Here is an 18,897-nt window from a genome sequence, read left to right on the forward strand (position 1 = left end):
TAATTGCATTCATATTTGTTGGCAGTCCTGTATCAATCAGTATACTGGAAAATCCTTAATTAAAAGTTCTCTTCTTACATGATATTGTATTGTATTGTATTGTATTGTATCTTTATTTGTTTCAGACATATAAAACAAAAAACAATATATACACACTACATATGTTTTCATTTACAGATACGAATATATATGTAGATATACACACACACACACGTATGTGTTCAGATAAACAAAAAATATATAATGAAATAAAACAAAATCGTCTGACATAATGTAACAATGTTTGGTCTGAAAAGGAGTAGGAAGAAGTATGACCTTGTATATCTTATAAATGTATTCCTAACAGGTGGAAAGTTTACGGTACCGCCTAGGTTCTTTTCCAAAGAAATGGACTAAAAAAGTTATAGAATATAATTTTGGAAGATGTTGAAATAAATCATATAATTGTTGTCATTGGAAAAGTTTGCTTCCAAGACCCTGATAGGAGAATAAAAATATATAAATAGCGTCCATTTTCAAAAGGCATTAACCATGTTTGAGAGGGATTTTTGTCAATATGAACTCATTTTGTGTAAGCCAGAAACTACCCCATCAAATTTTATTATGATAGCTTCAACAGTCAAACGTGACCTTTGACTGCAGTTAAGCTGCAGTTTGTTTATTAGCGTTTAACTTACCTCGCTCGCCAGCTGCTTGCCAGTTGTCTGTACACTAGGGTTTCCTGACTCCTCATATCTCTTTGTGGCATCTCTGATTACCAATAGCATTGGTGTGGGCAGCATGGAAGGCTGACATGCACCCCTGGGGTAGTACTATCCACCCTCCATGACGCACAATGTGTGTTCCCAAACACAAAAAAATAAGGCATGAATGAAAGACAAACATGCAAACCAGGAGTTTATTTCACACTTTCAGTATGAAGTAACATTTTGATGCTGACTTTCACAGCTGATAGATTTAGCTTAGTTAACATAAGTGGATGGATATCAGCTGAACAGCTAAAAGAGTATGAGATCAAAGCATTTTTGTCCTTACCAGATTCTTACCAGTTTGTTTTGCCCTTCCTGTGTAAAATATCTCACCTGTCACTCCTGCACTCTTCAATTGCGGTTCCCACACACAGTGGAGAACCGTGGGGAAAAAACAAAAAAAGTTAAGGAGACGAAATAAATGAACGTGCCTGCACACGCACAGTCACATTACGCTTTGATTTAAAAAATCAAATCAGCAGTCACAAATGTCCTCCTGTTTTTAATCATTTGATGATTACGATGGATCAAAGTAACTGTTCCGAACACACACACAAACACACAATAACTCTAAAGGTCATGTAAGTCCTTGAATAAACTTGTGTTGCAAGTACTGGTTATATGTGGGTGTGAGGGTGTGGTGTGACACTATACCAAGGCAGATTTCATTTATTATCAACCTCATAATAATGCTATCATTTTACTACCAACGTAGAGAAACTATATAAAAATCACCTTGAGTGACGAGTTGTTGCCGAACACGTCGACCAACGTTAATCCCCACCACCATTATCTATCTGCGCAACCCCTCTGTACACATTCAGCGATCGGTACACCTCACACTCACGTGTCTGTGATTATTTTTGTTTTGCAAAGATTTTTCTTCTGATATTAATTCTTTCACAATTCTGTTTCTCTCTGCAGCGGATGACGGATGTGGAGGGACACTGCGGGGCCAGAGTGGGGTGATAACTACTCCCAATTACCCATCTGAATATAACAACAATGCCGACTGCACCTGGACTGTGCTGGCTGAGCCAGGAGACACCATTGCCCTGGTTTTTTCTGACTTTCAGCTGGAGGATGATTATGACCTGTTGGAGGTCAGCGGCACTGAAGGTTCTTCGCAATGGTGAGTAGTCAGCTTGCGGCATTTATCTGGGGAGAGAGCTGAGAAGGGGGGAGAGGTAATGCACCACAGGCATGCAGGCTTTTTTTTCAGGTGGTCGAATGAGTGTGGTGAAGTATGGTTGGAAGTGGATCGGTGTTACTGTATGTAGGTCTGGTGGAGCTGGATCATAGCTGGTACTAGCTTCAAAATGAAATAGGGCGATAACAGTCATTTGTTTGATAGGCAGCACCTAGCTTTTATATTACAAACTCAGCCTGGGTATATCATATGGTCTCTGGTTCTAAAGTGTAATTTGAACACTCAATCATGGTCACACGCTCGCACTCATTCTCTCGATTACTCAGTCTCGCACAAACACACATGCTCGGCTCTAATGATGAAGAGATAGGATGTCCTGGCGTCAGCGTGGGTCTCTCACCATCTGTGGCAGCTCCTCCTCTCTCTGACAACTCTCTCAGCTTAGGAAGTAATTAGAGAGCTCGATTACCACCGCCAGCCGTAAAGTGTTGTTTCACCCCCATTCTCGCGGAAACAGAGAGAAGCCCGCGTGAGCACAAACGGTCATGCACGCTAAAGCATTCACACTTTCAGCTACACTTTAATATATTTTCACTGCCGCTTAAAGATTTGTTGCAAACAGATATATTCTTTCACACATACACACCGGCGTTTTGTGCCTTCCGAGACCACACATAGCCAAGCTTAGCTTTAAAAACAAATATATATTTATATATTGGTTGAATACAGGTAGATGCATTTTTATGCATCAGGAAAATCTGCCATGCTGCCTTTGTCTCGGATATAATATAAAAATGCAGGTTTAGTTTCAGGATCGTGTCGGAGACAGACAGCTCAGATAAAAAAAAAGAAAGACAGAAGACTTTGGAGTTAGAGCCACAGGCAGTTGGCAGGAAAGGACAAGCTATTTAACACTTGAGACACAGGCTCTGAGAGACAGAGAGGAGGGAAAAAAAGACTGTTGATAAGGGAAACAGGTTCAGAAAGAATATATGAGAAGTCATCTCAGAGTGAGAGGCCCCAGGAAACCTCATGTCGGTTTCACTCATTCGCTTAGTAGTTAAGCAAAAATACTTCCCAAGAAGAACTTGATTGACTCTGAGCGGTCTTAGAACTGAAAAAATTCTGCCTAGTAGTCTGATATTAAAGTCTCGTTGAATCTTTGCTTGGCCAGTGGAGAGCTGATCGCTTCCTGGGCTCCCACAGACCGCCGCCTGACTGTGCTTCTTTTGGATATTTTACGATGTCATCAGCTTCTTGTCCTAGACTTTGATTTGCTCTATGTTGTCATGGGGAAGCGCCCAGTTCTCTACTGGCTGTGTCATCTTTGTGGCAGTTGTTGCCAGTGGCGTCTATGGTAGTGCACCTGCAGCATGGCTTTGCTGTCTTAAAGAACAAGGAAGAGCAGAAGGGAGTAAGTCACTAGAGAGGAGGCAGAAGGGCTTTGGCAAGTGATGGATACTGCAAGTCACAGTTGATCATGCACATTGGAAGGAAAAGGAAGTACAAGAGACAGAGGACACGATGCAGACAAGCTGGCTTGCATCTATTGTTTCACTTTTTTTCTCCTGTTTCGCTAGCTTAAGTGTTACCCACATACTGTACCACTGATTTGTAAAAGTTTTGGCTATTTTTTCTCATTTTTAAAAACTCATCAGCCCACTTTACCTCCAATGTGTCGAGGTAGTGAGCAGGGAGTACTAAGGATGTGGAGAAAGTGAAGTGAATCACAGCGAGTATTACTATGGAAGAATGTGGCCCGGTCTTATGAATTGCATTTTCTGCTACATAATGTGAGCAGCTGGGTGCTGGTTTACTTAGGGAAAAGATAGCAGCAGGATACAATATGAGAAGAAGATAAACCGTAGGAGGCGATGTGATGCTCAGGGCGTTGTTCTGCTTGTAAACCTTTGGTCTTGGAATTCATTTTAATTTAGCTTGGGCACCAACCTAAACATTGTGCATCCTCATGGCAGTGGTTTTCCTTAATGTGCCTGGCCAAAAAAAACTCTTTCAGGGATGATTTGAGAAGAGGGTTGTAACCTCGTGTGTTTGTGTGAAGCTCAACGCTTCTTTCTCAACAACTCTCCAAGAAGAGGACAAAGATTATTATTAATGTTGTGGCTGATTGGTGAGGGCAAAAGAGGGATGCTATGGTACAGCAGTAAAGGAATGAGCAGACACTAGTGATGACGTGTGAAAGGAAGGGCAGGACCTTTGAAGAAGAGGGTGGACGTAAGGTTGAGAGATGGGTGCAAGGATTGAAAACTCAGCTGGTGGCCAATTAGAGAGGTCAGGCTTGGCTGTTTGATGACGCTGACCTAAAGCCTTTCTGCTCTCAGTGAATGAATGGATCAGTGAACCTTCAACTCAGTGGGGCTTGACGGTTGATGATCTCTCTCTCTTCCTCATCATGCAAATACGCTCTCTGATTTCATCACACTGGTGTGTACACAGCTGCTAAGCTTAAAAGCTGTTTCTGTATTTCAGATCTTATGGTTTACAGTTTAGCTCCAAAGGGTCATGTCGCTAATATGAGAATACTTGTTTTTGTTTGTTTTTTTTACATTTTTCAATCTTGTATTGCTTTCCATTGGCTTTAAGAAATATATCACTATAAATTACTGGTATTTGCAAATGACTAGAACGCTTTCTTGTTCTTGAGTGGGTGATGTCGGTCTCCCTCTATCCGATTGCAGCCGTTGTTCAATATGTGGGAATCTGTCTGAACTTTATTGATTGATACCTGACTGACAGGTTCATTGATCTGACACAAAAAAGAAGGGCCAAGAGATCGTGGTCAAAACCATGCTTCCCAGATCGATCCACGGCATTTTAAACTAAAGCAAGTCAAGCTTGCATGTTCTGAGTTTCTTTGTTGCGCTCACGTTTGTTTGTATATGTGTTGGTAAAGGGAGAGAACGAATCACAATTAACACCATCATTCACCAACAAGGACGTCACCTCTGTGAATATCTGAATGTGATCTTGATAGGATGCGATCTCTACCATCCTGCACTTTAATTGGCGGTTCCACGGAATTAGCATTCTGAAGAGGCGGCAGAAAAAGACAGCTCTGAACACCAGCTCCACAAGCTGAGATGTGCATGTGGATTGAATGTGGCAGCGGGAAAGGCCTGGTAAAAATGGCAAGTGAATTAGGTGAATTCTGCCTCTGCTCAGCGGTACCCTGACAGGACTTCTTCACTGTTGCTTGCCCAGGGGAACACATTACTCTGCTATTACACTGTTTGCATCCACATTGATTTTCTTCCCCATCACCATCCACTTTGAGGCAATGTAAATAATGCCCGATGCTAACCAATTGCCAGATCCTCATTTGCCCACTAGCTACTAAGTGGAACTCACAGCTATTTGACTTGTAATTTTCTTAGGTGCTCAATTGTTTTTCAAAGCACTATAATACATTTTCATCTACCAGCAGTGCTCTCTTGAGATGTTGAAAGGAACTCCCACAGCAGCTTGAATACTGTAAATAGAGAGTATAAAGTGCCTAAATCTGTACTTGAAAGAAGTCTGAATATTGGCTTTATTCCCTCGGTTCTACAAAAAAAGATTATGTAAAAAAAATGCCACATCACAGTTAAGCGATTGCACCATTTTAAAGAAAGTGCTTCCAAACAAAAACTTAAATCATCTTTTTCTTTTCTATCTTGGTAACTTTTGCAAACTCTTTCTGTTTCCCAGGTGATTTTTTTTCTTTCTTTATGCATCCATCTCTGACAACACATTGCTCCCTGGGAAAATGCAACTTATTTCTTCCTGTTTGGAGATCTGAGAACCCATTGAGTTTTGATCCCTCTAGGTAACCTCCTGCTTTCTCGTGTCTGTTTTAACTCCACGCCTTTATGGAATTGAGACGCTGACATTTAGCCAGCCTATGGATTATCCCCGGCGTGCTGATTTGTGTCAACCTGTCCCAACCTGGCGATGGGAGCGCGTCCGTGTGTGTACGAGAGAGGCAGAAAGAGATAAAGAGTTGCCGGAGAGGAGTGCAGAACACTGGATATATTGATTGGCTGTTAGGTTGACTCACCTGAGAGTGAGTGAGTGAGTGAATGAGTGGTCTTTGGAAAAGCTTTCTAAGTCCGGGGGCTGTTTTTCTTTTGTTTCCAGAGAAATGAGTGTGTTTCGTTTTTGTGGAGATAAATGCTTCTTTCTTCTCCTTCTATAAAAGACAGTGGAAAACTTGTTTTTTTTCCATGTCAGGGCTCGTGAGATTTCCTAAACTCAGCTTTTTTACTCAAGATGATCATTTTCCTGCTTTGTATACAGTCATGTGCATGTTGTATTACAGCTGTGAGAGTTGTTACCGTATGCAGATGTGTCATGAACATGCCAACTGCTGTTCGCCATGAGGAAAACACATTCATTAGTCACACCCTCCCACTGGGACTCCTCTGCAAAGCTGCTATTTTTTTATGTTATAAAAGCGTTTGACTGACAGTGCAAGAAAAGGTGATTACGCACTCATGCTTTGCTTTAAAACACAATTATATGTACATTTGGGCACACAGACAGCGATTTCCAGCATCTGAATACAGGTCATTTGCAGCGTATGGAGGGGCATTTTGCATAAATATGTGTACTGTGTCACGGTTGAGTGGGCGCTTTTTCTCATTGTGAATGTTAAATACATTTCTTATCCTATGCTCGGCCCTGTTTTTGCACAAAACCGGCTGCTGTAGTAAAGCAAACGTTTTGCTTCGGAGCTTTATCCATAAATCACCAAATCGCTAGGCAGGTCATGTCACACTGGTACAACTTTCCTTCTCAGTGTCTCAGTGTCTTTGTTTCTCAGACATTATGTCTCGTAACTGTGTTGTTACTGTAAGGCATTTTAATGGCTGATTTTAATGGTCTAATTTGTCAACTGAAATCCAGTAACCGGGGCTGTTATCGGAAATCCCGCGTACAGATCATCTAAGATAAAAGTAAGCTCAGGAAAATGGGTAGAAAGTGATAGATATGGCAAGTTTTCAAGAGTTAAGCTTGCTACCCGTACCATATGGAAAGATTTGCCTTTGAAACACAGGTTTCAAAGTATTGGCTTTTACTGTCTGTGAAGGTTCTCAGTCATCCAGGTCATCGTAGTCAAAGGAGCTTGCAAAGAAAGCGTCTGGACTTCTTTAAGTTGCTTGAAGACGTTTCACCTCTCATCCGAGAAGCTTCTTCAGTTCTAAGGTCAAATGGTGGAGAGTCCCAGATATAAACCTAGTGGGAGTAACCCCCCACAGAGGGACAAAAGGACCCCCTGATGATCCTCTAATCGCCTGAGCCAAGGTGTGAAAGGTGTGAAACTGGGTGTGGGTCTTCAAGCAAATTAAAGAAGTCCAGACGCTTTTCTTTGCAAGCTCCTTTGACTATTGGCTTTTACTGTTTTTCTCTTTGCCTTTTTTCTGCACACTTGTGCTATAATCACTTAACTGACCATGTGGACGGAGTAGAAAGATGGTAGAGCTGTCCACAGCTTTTTGCTAGGGACAAGAATGTGATCACAAAGTGCAAATTTCACCCAGGACAGAAGCAACTGCTGCAAAACAGTTTCTGCAACATCACATGCTAACACAAAGCATCTTGATGTGTGCTTAATCATGATGGTAAGAAAATGTCACATGTAGAAAGCTCATTTCTTGAAAAATGAAAACATTTCTCCCACTAAAAACGTAAAGTCCAGATGAACACGATCTACTTCCTGGGCTAATAAAGAAGAGAGATTTAACAGCTTCGTGCATACCGAGCTCAGCCAAGTAGAAAGAGCCTGATCTTCAACAGGTAACAAAAGCAGTAGTGATGGTCAGGCTTATAGCTTTACAGCATTCACACTTCTCCAGTAGAATTGCTGCCGAGCCCCGTTAAGTGCTCTTTGGGCTGGTTTTCAGCGTTGCTGTCAGTTTTGTGTTAATATTTAAATACCAAAGGGGAGATTTTTTTTTTTTTGTCTTCATTAGGATCAGGATTTATGTCAGTGTGTGGGACTGTTGCCTGAGGTTTATACTGCTAAATGGCTATATGGCAATGTATCTCACACCAAGTTACAGAGTAATGCAAAAGTAATGTAACCAGTGGTTTAACAAATTCATTTCTCCAGGGAATAATTAACGCCATGCATTAAGTAACAAGTAATATATAATGCATCACTTTTGGATGTGGATTTATGTTCTATTGGAAAGGCTTGTCTGCATAACTAAAGTCCCACAACTGCACTCTTGTAAACTTTTTCATTTAAAAGCTTATGGGACTAAAATGAAAAATACCTCAGGGCTAATGGTTATGATGCCCTGACACCTCAAGGATCTCACATCAGAGGCAATGAAAAGATGCGCTATCTGTCTACAAATGTCACGCCCTCTTATTTAGCAGCAGCTGTATCTCAGTTTCTTTCTATCTTACACACACATGGTTTCTTTGTTAACCTCCAGACCGTAGCTGTGTCTGCCTTTAAACTTTATTTTTTGCCTACCAGTTGTCAAAATCTTAGCTCTGCTTGTTCCTGAATGTCTGAGCTCCCATTGTGTATTTTTATTTATTTTTTTAGCTTTCTACACTCAAGCACAGTTTTGCTTATTAGCCTTTGCTTGACCATTGGATCAATAGCTCTTGTTGCCAGTCGCGCCACTGTGGGCCTTCAAAGTTTGCCGGAGTTCAGATTTATGAGCAGCAGCACTTGGTTGAGGACTCAATCTGCAACGTGCCATTGATCAAAGCAGCATTTATGATGAAGTTTGTGCCACCCGCCAAGAAATTCTCCAGCTGAACATTATCTCCAACACCTGGTGCCATGCTGCAGATTGGCTCACCCCAGCACTCTACACCGTGTTACTCACTCTGTCACATTGCTCAGGCTAAGAGCTGGAGAGGAGAGGGTATGTTTGAGTGCAGAGAGTAAGGTTAACAAAAAACAAAACAAAGAAAAGCTCAGCCATGGATTCTATCAACCTCCCTGGCTTGCATGTGCATACCTGTGTTTTCTCAAGGTGACTATTTCCGTTCCACTGTCAAAATTACACCTCAGCACACATGAAGATTGGTGACTAATATGCAGCTTTAATTGTCATTGATCATCCGTGTTATGTTTAAAAACAGCAGGTGCAGCAGCTTATTAGTCAATATTCCATGTAAACCGGAGCAGCCGGTGCAGCAGTGTCTGTGTAAGCATGTCTAGCCATGTGTTACCTCACCCCCATCCCAGTGACACCAGAGAGCACACAGAGGTTGGAGGTAATGTGGCAGATCACTCTGCCCTGACTGGGTGTCTTTTTAGTTGTTTTTACCAAGCACTGCACCGTTGGGATCCAATATGTTGCTTTTAGCAATCACATAGATGCACTAATGGCTTATAATTTGTACACAGAGGCATATTTAAGTTACAAACACTGGCACCCTGGGCCTCCAAATGGACTGGATGTCTTTTTAAAGATATATCATTTCATTTATGCCAAAAATATTTCAGAAATAACTTTAATAAACACCTCTTCCATCGCGGCTTCAAGGGAGAACTTGAATACTAAAGTACTGTCCGCATCACTGCAGTAGTGCATTTATGACAATAACAAAACATATTTTTGAAATAATCCAAGTTTTTTTTTTTTTTGACAGTTTTTTAGTTGTAATCCCCGAAGCTTTTCATCGTCTTTGCTTAACAGTCACGTCTGTCTTCCTTCTTCCTTTCTAATTATTTAACTAATTATATTAACAGAGAAAGGTCATCTATCAGTATGGTCAAAACCACAATGATGCTCTTGTTTTCTGTCTTTCATCATCTGTCACCCCTGTGAAACTAATTGTTTTACGCTCATGTTTGATCTGCAGCTTCTACTGATGCTTCATCAGTAGACTCAAGGACAGCTTTTACAACAGGGCAATAGCCCTGATCAATGTAAATAGCTGACCTGACTGGATACCTCCCTGGACTTTTTAGGGGGAGGTAACAATGTTTAAAACGATAACAATAATATTTATATTTATAACAAGGTGCAATAATAATTAATGTGCAATAATAACAGTGTGCAATACACATACACTTATTCTTCTTTTTTATACTAAGTTAATATACTGTGTTGTGTTGTTTGTTACGTTGTGATGTGTCATATCGTGTCGTGTTGTGTTATATGTAGTGCCGACGTAGGACAGTTTTTCCAATTTCATTGTACTACTGTACTATGTATGACTGTGCAATGACAATAAAGAGTTATCTTATCTTATCTTATCTTATCTTATCTTATCTTATCTTCATCCACAGCTTGCTTTGATCCCTTAAATCACGTCCTGGGTCAAGTGCAGATAACCTTAAGAAGGATGGTTTACTTCAGAGGCTCTTTTGTTGTGGTGTGATCAAAAGACGTTGAATGGAAATTTATATTGACGGCTTTTGGTCAACACCATTGTTCTCTGCCAGGGTTTTGTACCCTTGGGCGTCTGAGCACCCTGATGTTTGAGGTCCATAAGCACATACCTGCAACATACAGATGAATCCCAATCAGGCACCTCTTCTGTGGAACAAGCTGCCAGATCTGGGAGATAGAAACCCTCCCTAAAAAGATCAGGCTTAATTTTTTCCTTTTTTTCTTAAATAAAGCATATAGTTAGTGTAGGATCAGTTAACCCTAACCCTGGTTCTGCTGAATGTTTCTCCAGTTAAAAGAGAGTTCTTTCTTTCCACTGTTTTGACATTAATTGCAGGATCTTTACCTCACAATATAAAGCACCTCGAGGTGACTGTTGTTGTGATTTGGGACTATTTAAATAAAGTTGAATTAATTTGAATTTCTGCTGGTGGCACATAGTCTGTATATTTCTGCTCTCCCTTCCTTTTTTTTAAAGCAGTTAACAAAAGGAAAAGTGAAATAAAAATAACGGCAATTTCTCAGGACAACCTAGAAAAAGGTTGTTATTCCTTTAACTTTCTCCAAGTATGATTGGTGCAGCACTGGGTGTCACAGAGCTGTAAGGGGTGTCACTTCGGTCAATTAATCAATCACAGTAATTAGCTCCGATAAAACAAAAGGAAGAAGTAGTGGGAAGAGGAGCGGCTTAGAAGGAAAGCAATGTATGAAATCAATTGGCCAAAAGTGCTGCAGTCAGTGGTCTGTCACAGAGGAAAATGGAGTTTATTTTAAATTGTAAAAGCAGGACTGCAAGGATGAGTACAGCAAAGTCATTCCATTAGGCCCGATTGTTTGATGCTGTGTGTAACTGCATACACATGCACTTGAAATGGTTCTGCTGCACTGCATGTTCCACAAGTGCTTGAAAGTAGTCCAGGATTTAGTCTGAAACTGTGAATTTGTGCTCAGGATAAAGCCCTTGAGCATAAAAGGTCTTGTTGTCTTATAGTGATGTTTATATGAGGTGATCGTATTACTGGCCACTCAGAGACACCTATATGATTAGTAATTTGTTAAGCTAAATTTAAACATCCAAACCAGACACAAGTGAAAAAGGACAAAGAACTTAGTAAGAACTTAGCATCTGATCAACATTAATACAATTAAATTAATTATTATAGTTATTTAACATATAATTGGTTGTTGCTATGACAAGAAAGAGGAATAAAAAAAATATCTTTGTTTGCAGTGTGACCCTGATGCAGTAACAGCAGAACATCTGGTCCCTGAGCATCCCCAGAGTGGACGGACATGTCATTGTCTGATCTGGGTCATTGCTCAACAGCAACACATCCCTTCTGTCTTTGTGACATCCCCAGTTTTTCCATAAATGGAAATATAGATAACAAGAAAGGCAAAAAACTGCATTTTATAATGTGTATCTTAATAGTTTATATATTTTTTTTAACCAACTCTGCTTGCTTTCATTGAATTAAGCACCATTGTGTCGAATGTCGATAGTAGTGGAGTGATCTTATGTCTGTGAATAAGTGCTTGTATTTAGTATTTATTATTATAATTTCATAATTGAAAACAGTACATTTGACTAAAATCTCTAAAAATAACAGTAAGTAGCTTTAAAGCTAACCCACTCTGGACTCCTGAGTTGATGCACTAGCTTTTTAGGCTTAGTCATTCTCACCTCAGAGGACAGTATTACTCACATAGTGAAGGTCTTGTTCTACACAATTTGAGACTCATGGCTAAATATCCCTGCATTTTAGGCTTGGAAAGCTCGCATTAGTGGCTGGTAATGAAAGAAGAAAAGAAGGATCAGGAGAGGAAAATGAGGGAACCTGCAAGGTGAAATAAAGCAAGGGCATGCTCAGTGGTTTGGAGTGTAATATATCTTAATCTTCTTTGGGACAGCAGGACAGGTTGCATGTGTGTATGCCGGAGTTTGTACAGTCGGTATGAATTCACTCGTCTGGTGCTACTGTGGGGTGTGTTTGTGTGGCAATGAAATACCCGTCCTCTTCCCATTCATCAGACAGAGCCTGTCTTTTTGTATGAGGTGACATTAGGCCAACCTGAATATATTTACAGAGGAACCTTTATGAACTCTGGTGAACGTGCCTTGACCGGCAATTACAGGCTGCACGGCCGTGAGCCTCCATAAAAACTCTTCCCAACTGCATCAATAAACGTGGGGAGGCAAAAGGTGACAGGCAGTGTTGAAATTCACCGTAGGAAAGTCTAAGCTGCACTGTCGAACCCGTACATGGAAAACTGGTGACATGATTTTGAAGTTTTTCATTCTACAGCAGTGTGAATGGTTGCGCGTATGGTATGAACCATTTAAAGCAGAGGGATGTGTTTTTTTAAATAACCAAATAAACTCATTGCAAATGCAGTTGTTCCTTTTTAGAGGTGAAGTAAAAGCTCAAACAGCACAGTGGTTATATGATCCACTAGACTCCTTCTGTAAGTGGCTTTTTGCTTGGTAGAGATTTTTGGAGAGTGCCAGAGAGGTGTCTGGATCATATTGATCCCACAGCACTGCAATCTTTCTTAATCCCACTCTCCTCACAGACGAGATGAGACAGAAGCAGTGACAGAAAGACATCCAAAATAAATAAATAAACGTTATCTCGAGTAAGCTCTAATATAATGCGCCCCTGGGTGGCAGGAGTTTGTAAGCAAGTTCATTTTTAACATCAGAATTTTTTAATTTTTAGTCATCAAACATCAAAAACAGTTTCATTCTTTAGGTGATCTGCTTTTCTAGGTGTTGGCTTTTTAATCGGACGTATGCACACATACACGCCAAGGGTGGTGTTTGCTCTCTCTGGTGTCTTGTTGGACAAGCGATCAGCTTTACGCCCGTGCCAACACGTGCAGCTCATTTACCACTGACATCACACCCTTCCGTCTTTTTTGACACTGAGGGTGCCTGTTTGCCACCCTTCCTGTTTTTTAATTAGATGGTCTGATTAGAGAACATTGATGAGGGTTGGGAAGTGTACAAAGGAAGAAAAAAATAATAATTAAAACAGGGATTAGTCTGGTCTGGGGCCTCGTGTAGACAGAATTAACGCCGAGCGCTGTCTCGCTCTATCACTTGCAGATCAGTGTTGCTAATATCACAGTATTATTAGCTGCACTATCCTCCCCAACTGTGTGATAACAGAGGATTACAGAAGGTGCTGTGGCCAGTGAACCAGGAAAAAACAGTGTGATTTGTCTTAGCATGGCTAATTAGTGCGCTGTTTGCATGGATGATATGGATCAGGGATAAAGCTGATCCTTTGACAGAGGGCCAGCTGTGGAGGCTATATTGTGGCTCAACATGAAAATGCTTGTATAAACATTCAGCCATTTTTCCTGTGCATATGCTTTAATAAACAACTGGTGATCAGTTTACAGTGTTGGCATGGTAAGGCAACGGACGTGGGCACGGCTGCAGGCCTGCATCTGGATAACCTGAGACCTGTTCGCACTGCTCTTAATGCTGCTGCTGACATAATGGAGTATGACCTATTGGTTTATAGGGATACATGTAATGGATTGCATATATATATATATATGTTTTAACTTTAATAATAATAACTTCATTCCCTTTAGGGCTGCCACAAACGATTATTTTGATAGTCGACTAGTCACCGATTATTTATGCGATTAGTCGACTAATCAGATCATCATCCACTGGACATAAAACTACAGCTTATTGCACCAGCAGCATCTGCTCTTATATAACTATCATTAGCTTACAGCTTTAAGCTTTTAAGGTGCTAACTAAAAATAAAGACAAGATGATAGTTTATTAAATTTTAATGAAATTTGCAGATTGTTTCGGTGAAGTTTAATAAACTCCTTGCTATCTAAAATATAACAGGACACCGGAGTATATTCTCCAGCATCTCACACTTCTGATAATCAGTTGTCTGCTTGACGTTTATTCAGCTGTGTAAAAACTATAACTTTAATCTCAGACAAACCGATTTACTCAGGAACAAATAAAATACAACAAAAAAAAAAAGCCAAACAACAACATTTTTAATTTATCTAAGTGACTCATATATTTAACCTGAGTAGCGAAAGACGGCAGTGGGTTTGAAAACAATTTGCCGGGAGTCCGGTGTTCTCACCACGCTAGTGACCTAGCCCCCGGCTAGCTATCGAGCTAGTGGGTAACAGACATCTCCGAAAACGTCGGAGCGCTTTTGAAAATATGTGGTGTCCTGATAACCTGAGCCGATATTTGAGGTTTACACAGCTACATTCTCGCCTGAAAATATGTTAAACGTTTATTTTGTGACCCAGAAAGAATAATAAGAGTAATATTAAAACTAACTAGCTGCCGCCATTGTTGGAAACTAAGCTGGGCCGCGCTATGAATTCTGGGACACAGCTGCTTCTTCTTCTTCTTCTTCTTCTTCGGGGTTTAACGGCAGCTGGCATCCTTGTACATGCAGTGCTGCCATCTTCTGTTTCAGTCCGTTATTACACTCTTAAATCCTGCTACTTATTCCTGCTTTTGGGATCTTACAAAGCTTAAATCAGTCGTCGACGATTTTGATAGTCGACGTAATCGTGACTAGTTGACAAATCGTGGCAGCCCTAATTCCCTTGTGTGTTGTGTATGTTTGCTTGGTGACCAGTGCCAGAGCTGAAGGGTTAATTAAGTTTTAAGACCTACAATCCTGACGAGTTCCTGCATCACGCGCACGAAAATGAAGGGCACGTTATCCAAAGGCAGCTATTACTGGCATTCTTCTGGAGCTAAGAAGGGCATGTTGTGAAATTACTTGGTCAGTATAAATTGGTGTTGGTTCTCTTGCATTACATCCATTGTATTCATAATTAGTCCCAGTGTTGGCGGTGCACTCAGCTGTAGGGTAATTACCTACAATATGTGAAGAAACCTTTTGATTCATTTCCATGGTTATGAAATCTCTTTTCAGCGTAAATTAAATGATGGCTGAACTGAAGTATGCCGTACCTCATAATACTGGAATTTAAGTATTCTATTTGAATTCTGTTCTTTGACAAATTTGCTTGTGCTTTTTTTCCTCTCGTTTTATCCAAAGTGCATTTGCTTAAAGCCTTCATGCTGTTAATAGAGCTTTAACTCAGAGCAATAATTTAGTATTTTCTTTTCAAAAACAACAAGAAAAATTACCCCTTTTAATGTGCCATGAATGGCACCATTAGAATAGATAAACAGTGTTGCTTTGAGAGCAATCTGACTTTTCTTTGGCTATTATAAAAGCCATTAGTAAGGGAATGGGGGTATTGACTCTTTGTTTTTCACAAAGTTACTTGTTTGGGTGTTTTTTTGTAGCTACGGTTCTAAAACAGTACGTACAAATGTAAGAACATGCTGGGGTCTAAAAGGTTCTTGACCTGATACTCTAACTTCAGCTTGAAATTGTAATATTATTAAGAAGTTTACTTTTGAGATTACAAGATTGTAGCAAACCTTAAAAAAAAAATCATTTCTGAAAGACTTCTGTAAGTGTAACACGCCTGAGATTCCTGTCAAAGAGAAAATAAATTCTCAACGAGCAGGAGGAAAATTAGCTGCCATAGACGATGAGCTATGTTCTCAGTGTTGACAAAAAGAAAGAAAGGCATTGTTATTTGGTGCAATTTTTAAAGCTACAATGGCACCTCGGGCTTTTATGGCTAATTTAAGTTTATTATGAATGTGTTGCACTTGTTAATGGACACTTTATTTGATGGATTTTCTACTTTAGACTTGTCAGCCCAGATTCTTTTCTTATTGACAGCTTGTGGCATTTGAGGGCTTTAACAGTTACAGTAAGAATTATGATTATTATCCTTTTTTTGAAAGTAAATTAATAAGCATAATGGATTCTTGCTGCATAAAAGGACTTTGTGACTTTAACAAACTCCTCTTCCTAGAAGTCATTATCTGTGAGACTTTGCTATCTGGGCAGAATTTTGAGAATAAAATATCAACTATTAGGCTGTCACTCATTGTAACAACTGTTTTTCACGTCTATCACCTGTCTATCCGGACTGCCTCTGTGGTTCAGTAGTGCTACATGGTAATTCTCCAAGAACTCTGAAAGCCCTGAGGTCTCTGTGGCCATTTGCTTCTGTAGATGCTGGTCGTATATAAACTGGTGCCAAATTAGCAAAGGGTTTAGTTCCACTTTGGGATTCTTCCAGTCTTTTTCCTTTTGTTCTTTTCTGTCCCAGTTCATTAAAGCAGATATTACACTACCCTATGAGAGTTGTATATCTTTTCCCCATCCGACAGTTTGTGCTTGATGGCACGCTTACTGTCCAAAATCCGTAATTAGTGTGCCCTAAGCCTTTCTGTTTTCTATGCTGTATTAGCTTTTCTGTTAGATTTGATGTCATTAATGCTTCTAAAAGCTGTATTTACTGTCACGCTTACCTATCAGGTTGCGTGGTTACTGGCGTCTTTGTTTAACAAATGTATGCTTTTGTGATTTTTTTTTTTTTAATCTTGAAATATTATCAAACTGGAAGCTTTGTCATTTTAATGGGATAAGTACAGCTTTGTTAGTGATCTGTCTTGAATCTCTGCTGCATAGTTTTTAAGATATAGCTAGTTTGTGACCCATTTTTTAAAAAGAATCCTTAAAAATTAAGCCGCCGCAGCACATTATCTGCACCACATTAAAAGGGAATTGATGATGCATTTTGTGCTCTAATATTCTGTCAATATTCATCCTTTTTTTTCTTTGTGCCAAGTTCTCAATTCCAAACCTTGGCCTGGTTAGGGCTCAGAAAACCCCACAGGAGATTACTGTAGCTCAGGCTTTAGCTGTGGTCCTCACATCAAAGGTGCAAGGAAAGAGAGGGAGCCACTGTAGAGATGCAGAGACACAGGACAACAAATACTGGCACTAGTACGGAAGGGGGGGGACAAGCAATAAGGATGTGCTATAGGTACGGAGGATCCAAAAGACCAAAGGAGTCTCTTGAACGAGTGATGAAACGTTTCTCCCGCTGAAAACGCTATATCCAGATGATCAGAATCTACTTCTTTGGCTAAATGGCCGCAGGGTATCCAAATCAGACCAAGGTCAAATAGAGTTTATGGAGCTCCATTCCATTTGTTGTTTCACTCCGAAAAATGAAATGAAAATGAAAATCGGTCGAGTAAAATTTCCTTTTCCTATTTGATGATTCAAACGGGAGGAGGAAATTCAAAAGACTTGTGAGAATACACGAGACCATGAAAAACCTGATAACTGTGTGTAGTGGGCTACAAAGGCCATTAATGTATGTAGCATCACATTGCAAGCCACATCTGTTTGAATAAAGCTGTGTGTAAGTGTCCATGCTGACATCAGACTGTAACACATACAATGCTTATTTGCTCTTCTTGTTGCATTAAAAAGAAACAAAGGCAAAGTAAAAACCTTTCAATATCAAAATACATTAGCTGCAAATGTGGCTAATACAGATAATAACAGTAACTGAGCTGTTGGACTGTCTAGTTACAGTAAGCATCACCAACAACATGTTGGAAAGAGCTTTAAATACAGCACTGTATGGTATATCTTAACAATTTTAGTATAATATAACTTTTTTTTAGCTGTTTATATTCCTCTCATAAATTTCATTAAAAAAAAAATCTTGATGCTTCAATTAAGACTGAAAATGTAACAATCTAAATACATGATAATATAGAAGCTATTGGCTAATTGTGTAATTTAACATTTAATTTGACCAGATTCCATTAAACTGAACATTTGACATTTATTTGTGGAACAAATTTGATTTGATTAATTACTTAAAGTTAGCATTTAATATTTTGGCCATAAATATTTTTGGGTGTGTATACAGTTTACATCTAGCATGTATTTCGTATGTATGCACCCAGTTAGGATATCACGGTTAGTGTTGATTTGTTATTTGGACTCAGGTTATGGGAATTTGTAAAGGTTTAAAAACAAAATTGAATCATTTGGTCTTTTTCTCTCCCATTTACATAACATGGTTTAACCAACCATGCTAACCAACCCCAAGTCTCATCTTCATGTTATTTCTGGCATATATATTAGCTCGTTCTGTAGGACAAGGTCCTTACTGCTCTGTCTTCTGCGTGTTCTGGTTATTACCTTGTACTTACACATTAAAAAAAAAAAAAAATTCAGGCATTGCATTAGTCATCGCTGAATACAGGTAGAAAATGATAGTCACTCACAGCATTCATCCCTTCCCGAGGCAGCCCTCTGTGCCAGCCAGTCGTTTGTTCGCAGAAGTGATGAATTTCATGCTAATTATCAAGCACACACTACTGCTCAGGGAGCTTTGTGGGCAGATCCCAAGACAGAAGACTGTGAATATAAACAGGCGCACCTGCACATACTCACACAGCGGTAATAATATGGTGTTCATTGGGACGATATTTGGGCGCTCATGGGCAGGGCATTAAAGTCGCATATTTTATTTACCTAATTGAGTCCAGTGGGATTATTTATGTGATGCTTTGTCTTCTGTGTAAAGGGAAGACAGAGGAAGGAAGATGGACAGAGCTTTTAACATACTTGCATGTTACAGTCCCAGTCTGTTTTCAATTCTCTTGGTTGGAGTTCAAAACGAAGGAAGTGGTACGATTTTATTGTTTTCATATTTCTTTGCC

The 18,897-nt window shown here is 39.8% G+C and overlaps 1 protein-coding gene across 1 annotated transcript in view; it reads left to right on the top strand.

Moving 5' to 3' along the window:
• csmd2 (CUB and Sushi multiple domains 2) overlaps positions 1-18,897 on the top strand; it is a 275,217-nt gene that overhangs the window by 94,024 nt on the left and 162,296 nt on the right. The window contains exon 5 of the mRNA XM_082521466.1: positions 1,674-1,881. Within this exon, the coding sequence (XP_082377592.1) occupies positions 1,674-1,881 (208 nt within the window). The remainder of the gene's footprint in view (positions 1-1,673; positions 1,882-18,897) is intronic.

Source organism: Aulonocara stuartgranti (genome assembly GCF_965226115.1).
Source record: "Aulonocara stuartgranti genome assembly, chromosome: 22".
In the NCBI taxonomy this organism is placed as follows: domain Eukaryota; kingdom Metazoa; phylum Chordata; class Actinopteri; order Cichliformes; family Cichlidae; genus Aulonocara; species Aulonocara stuartgranti.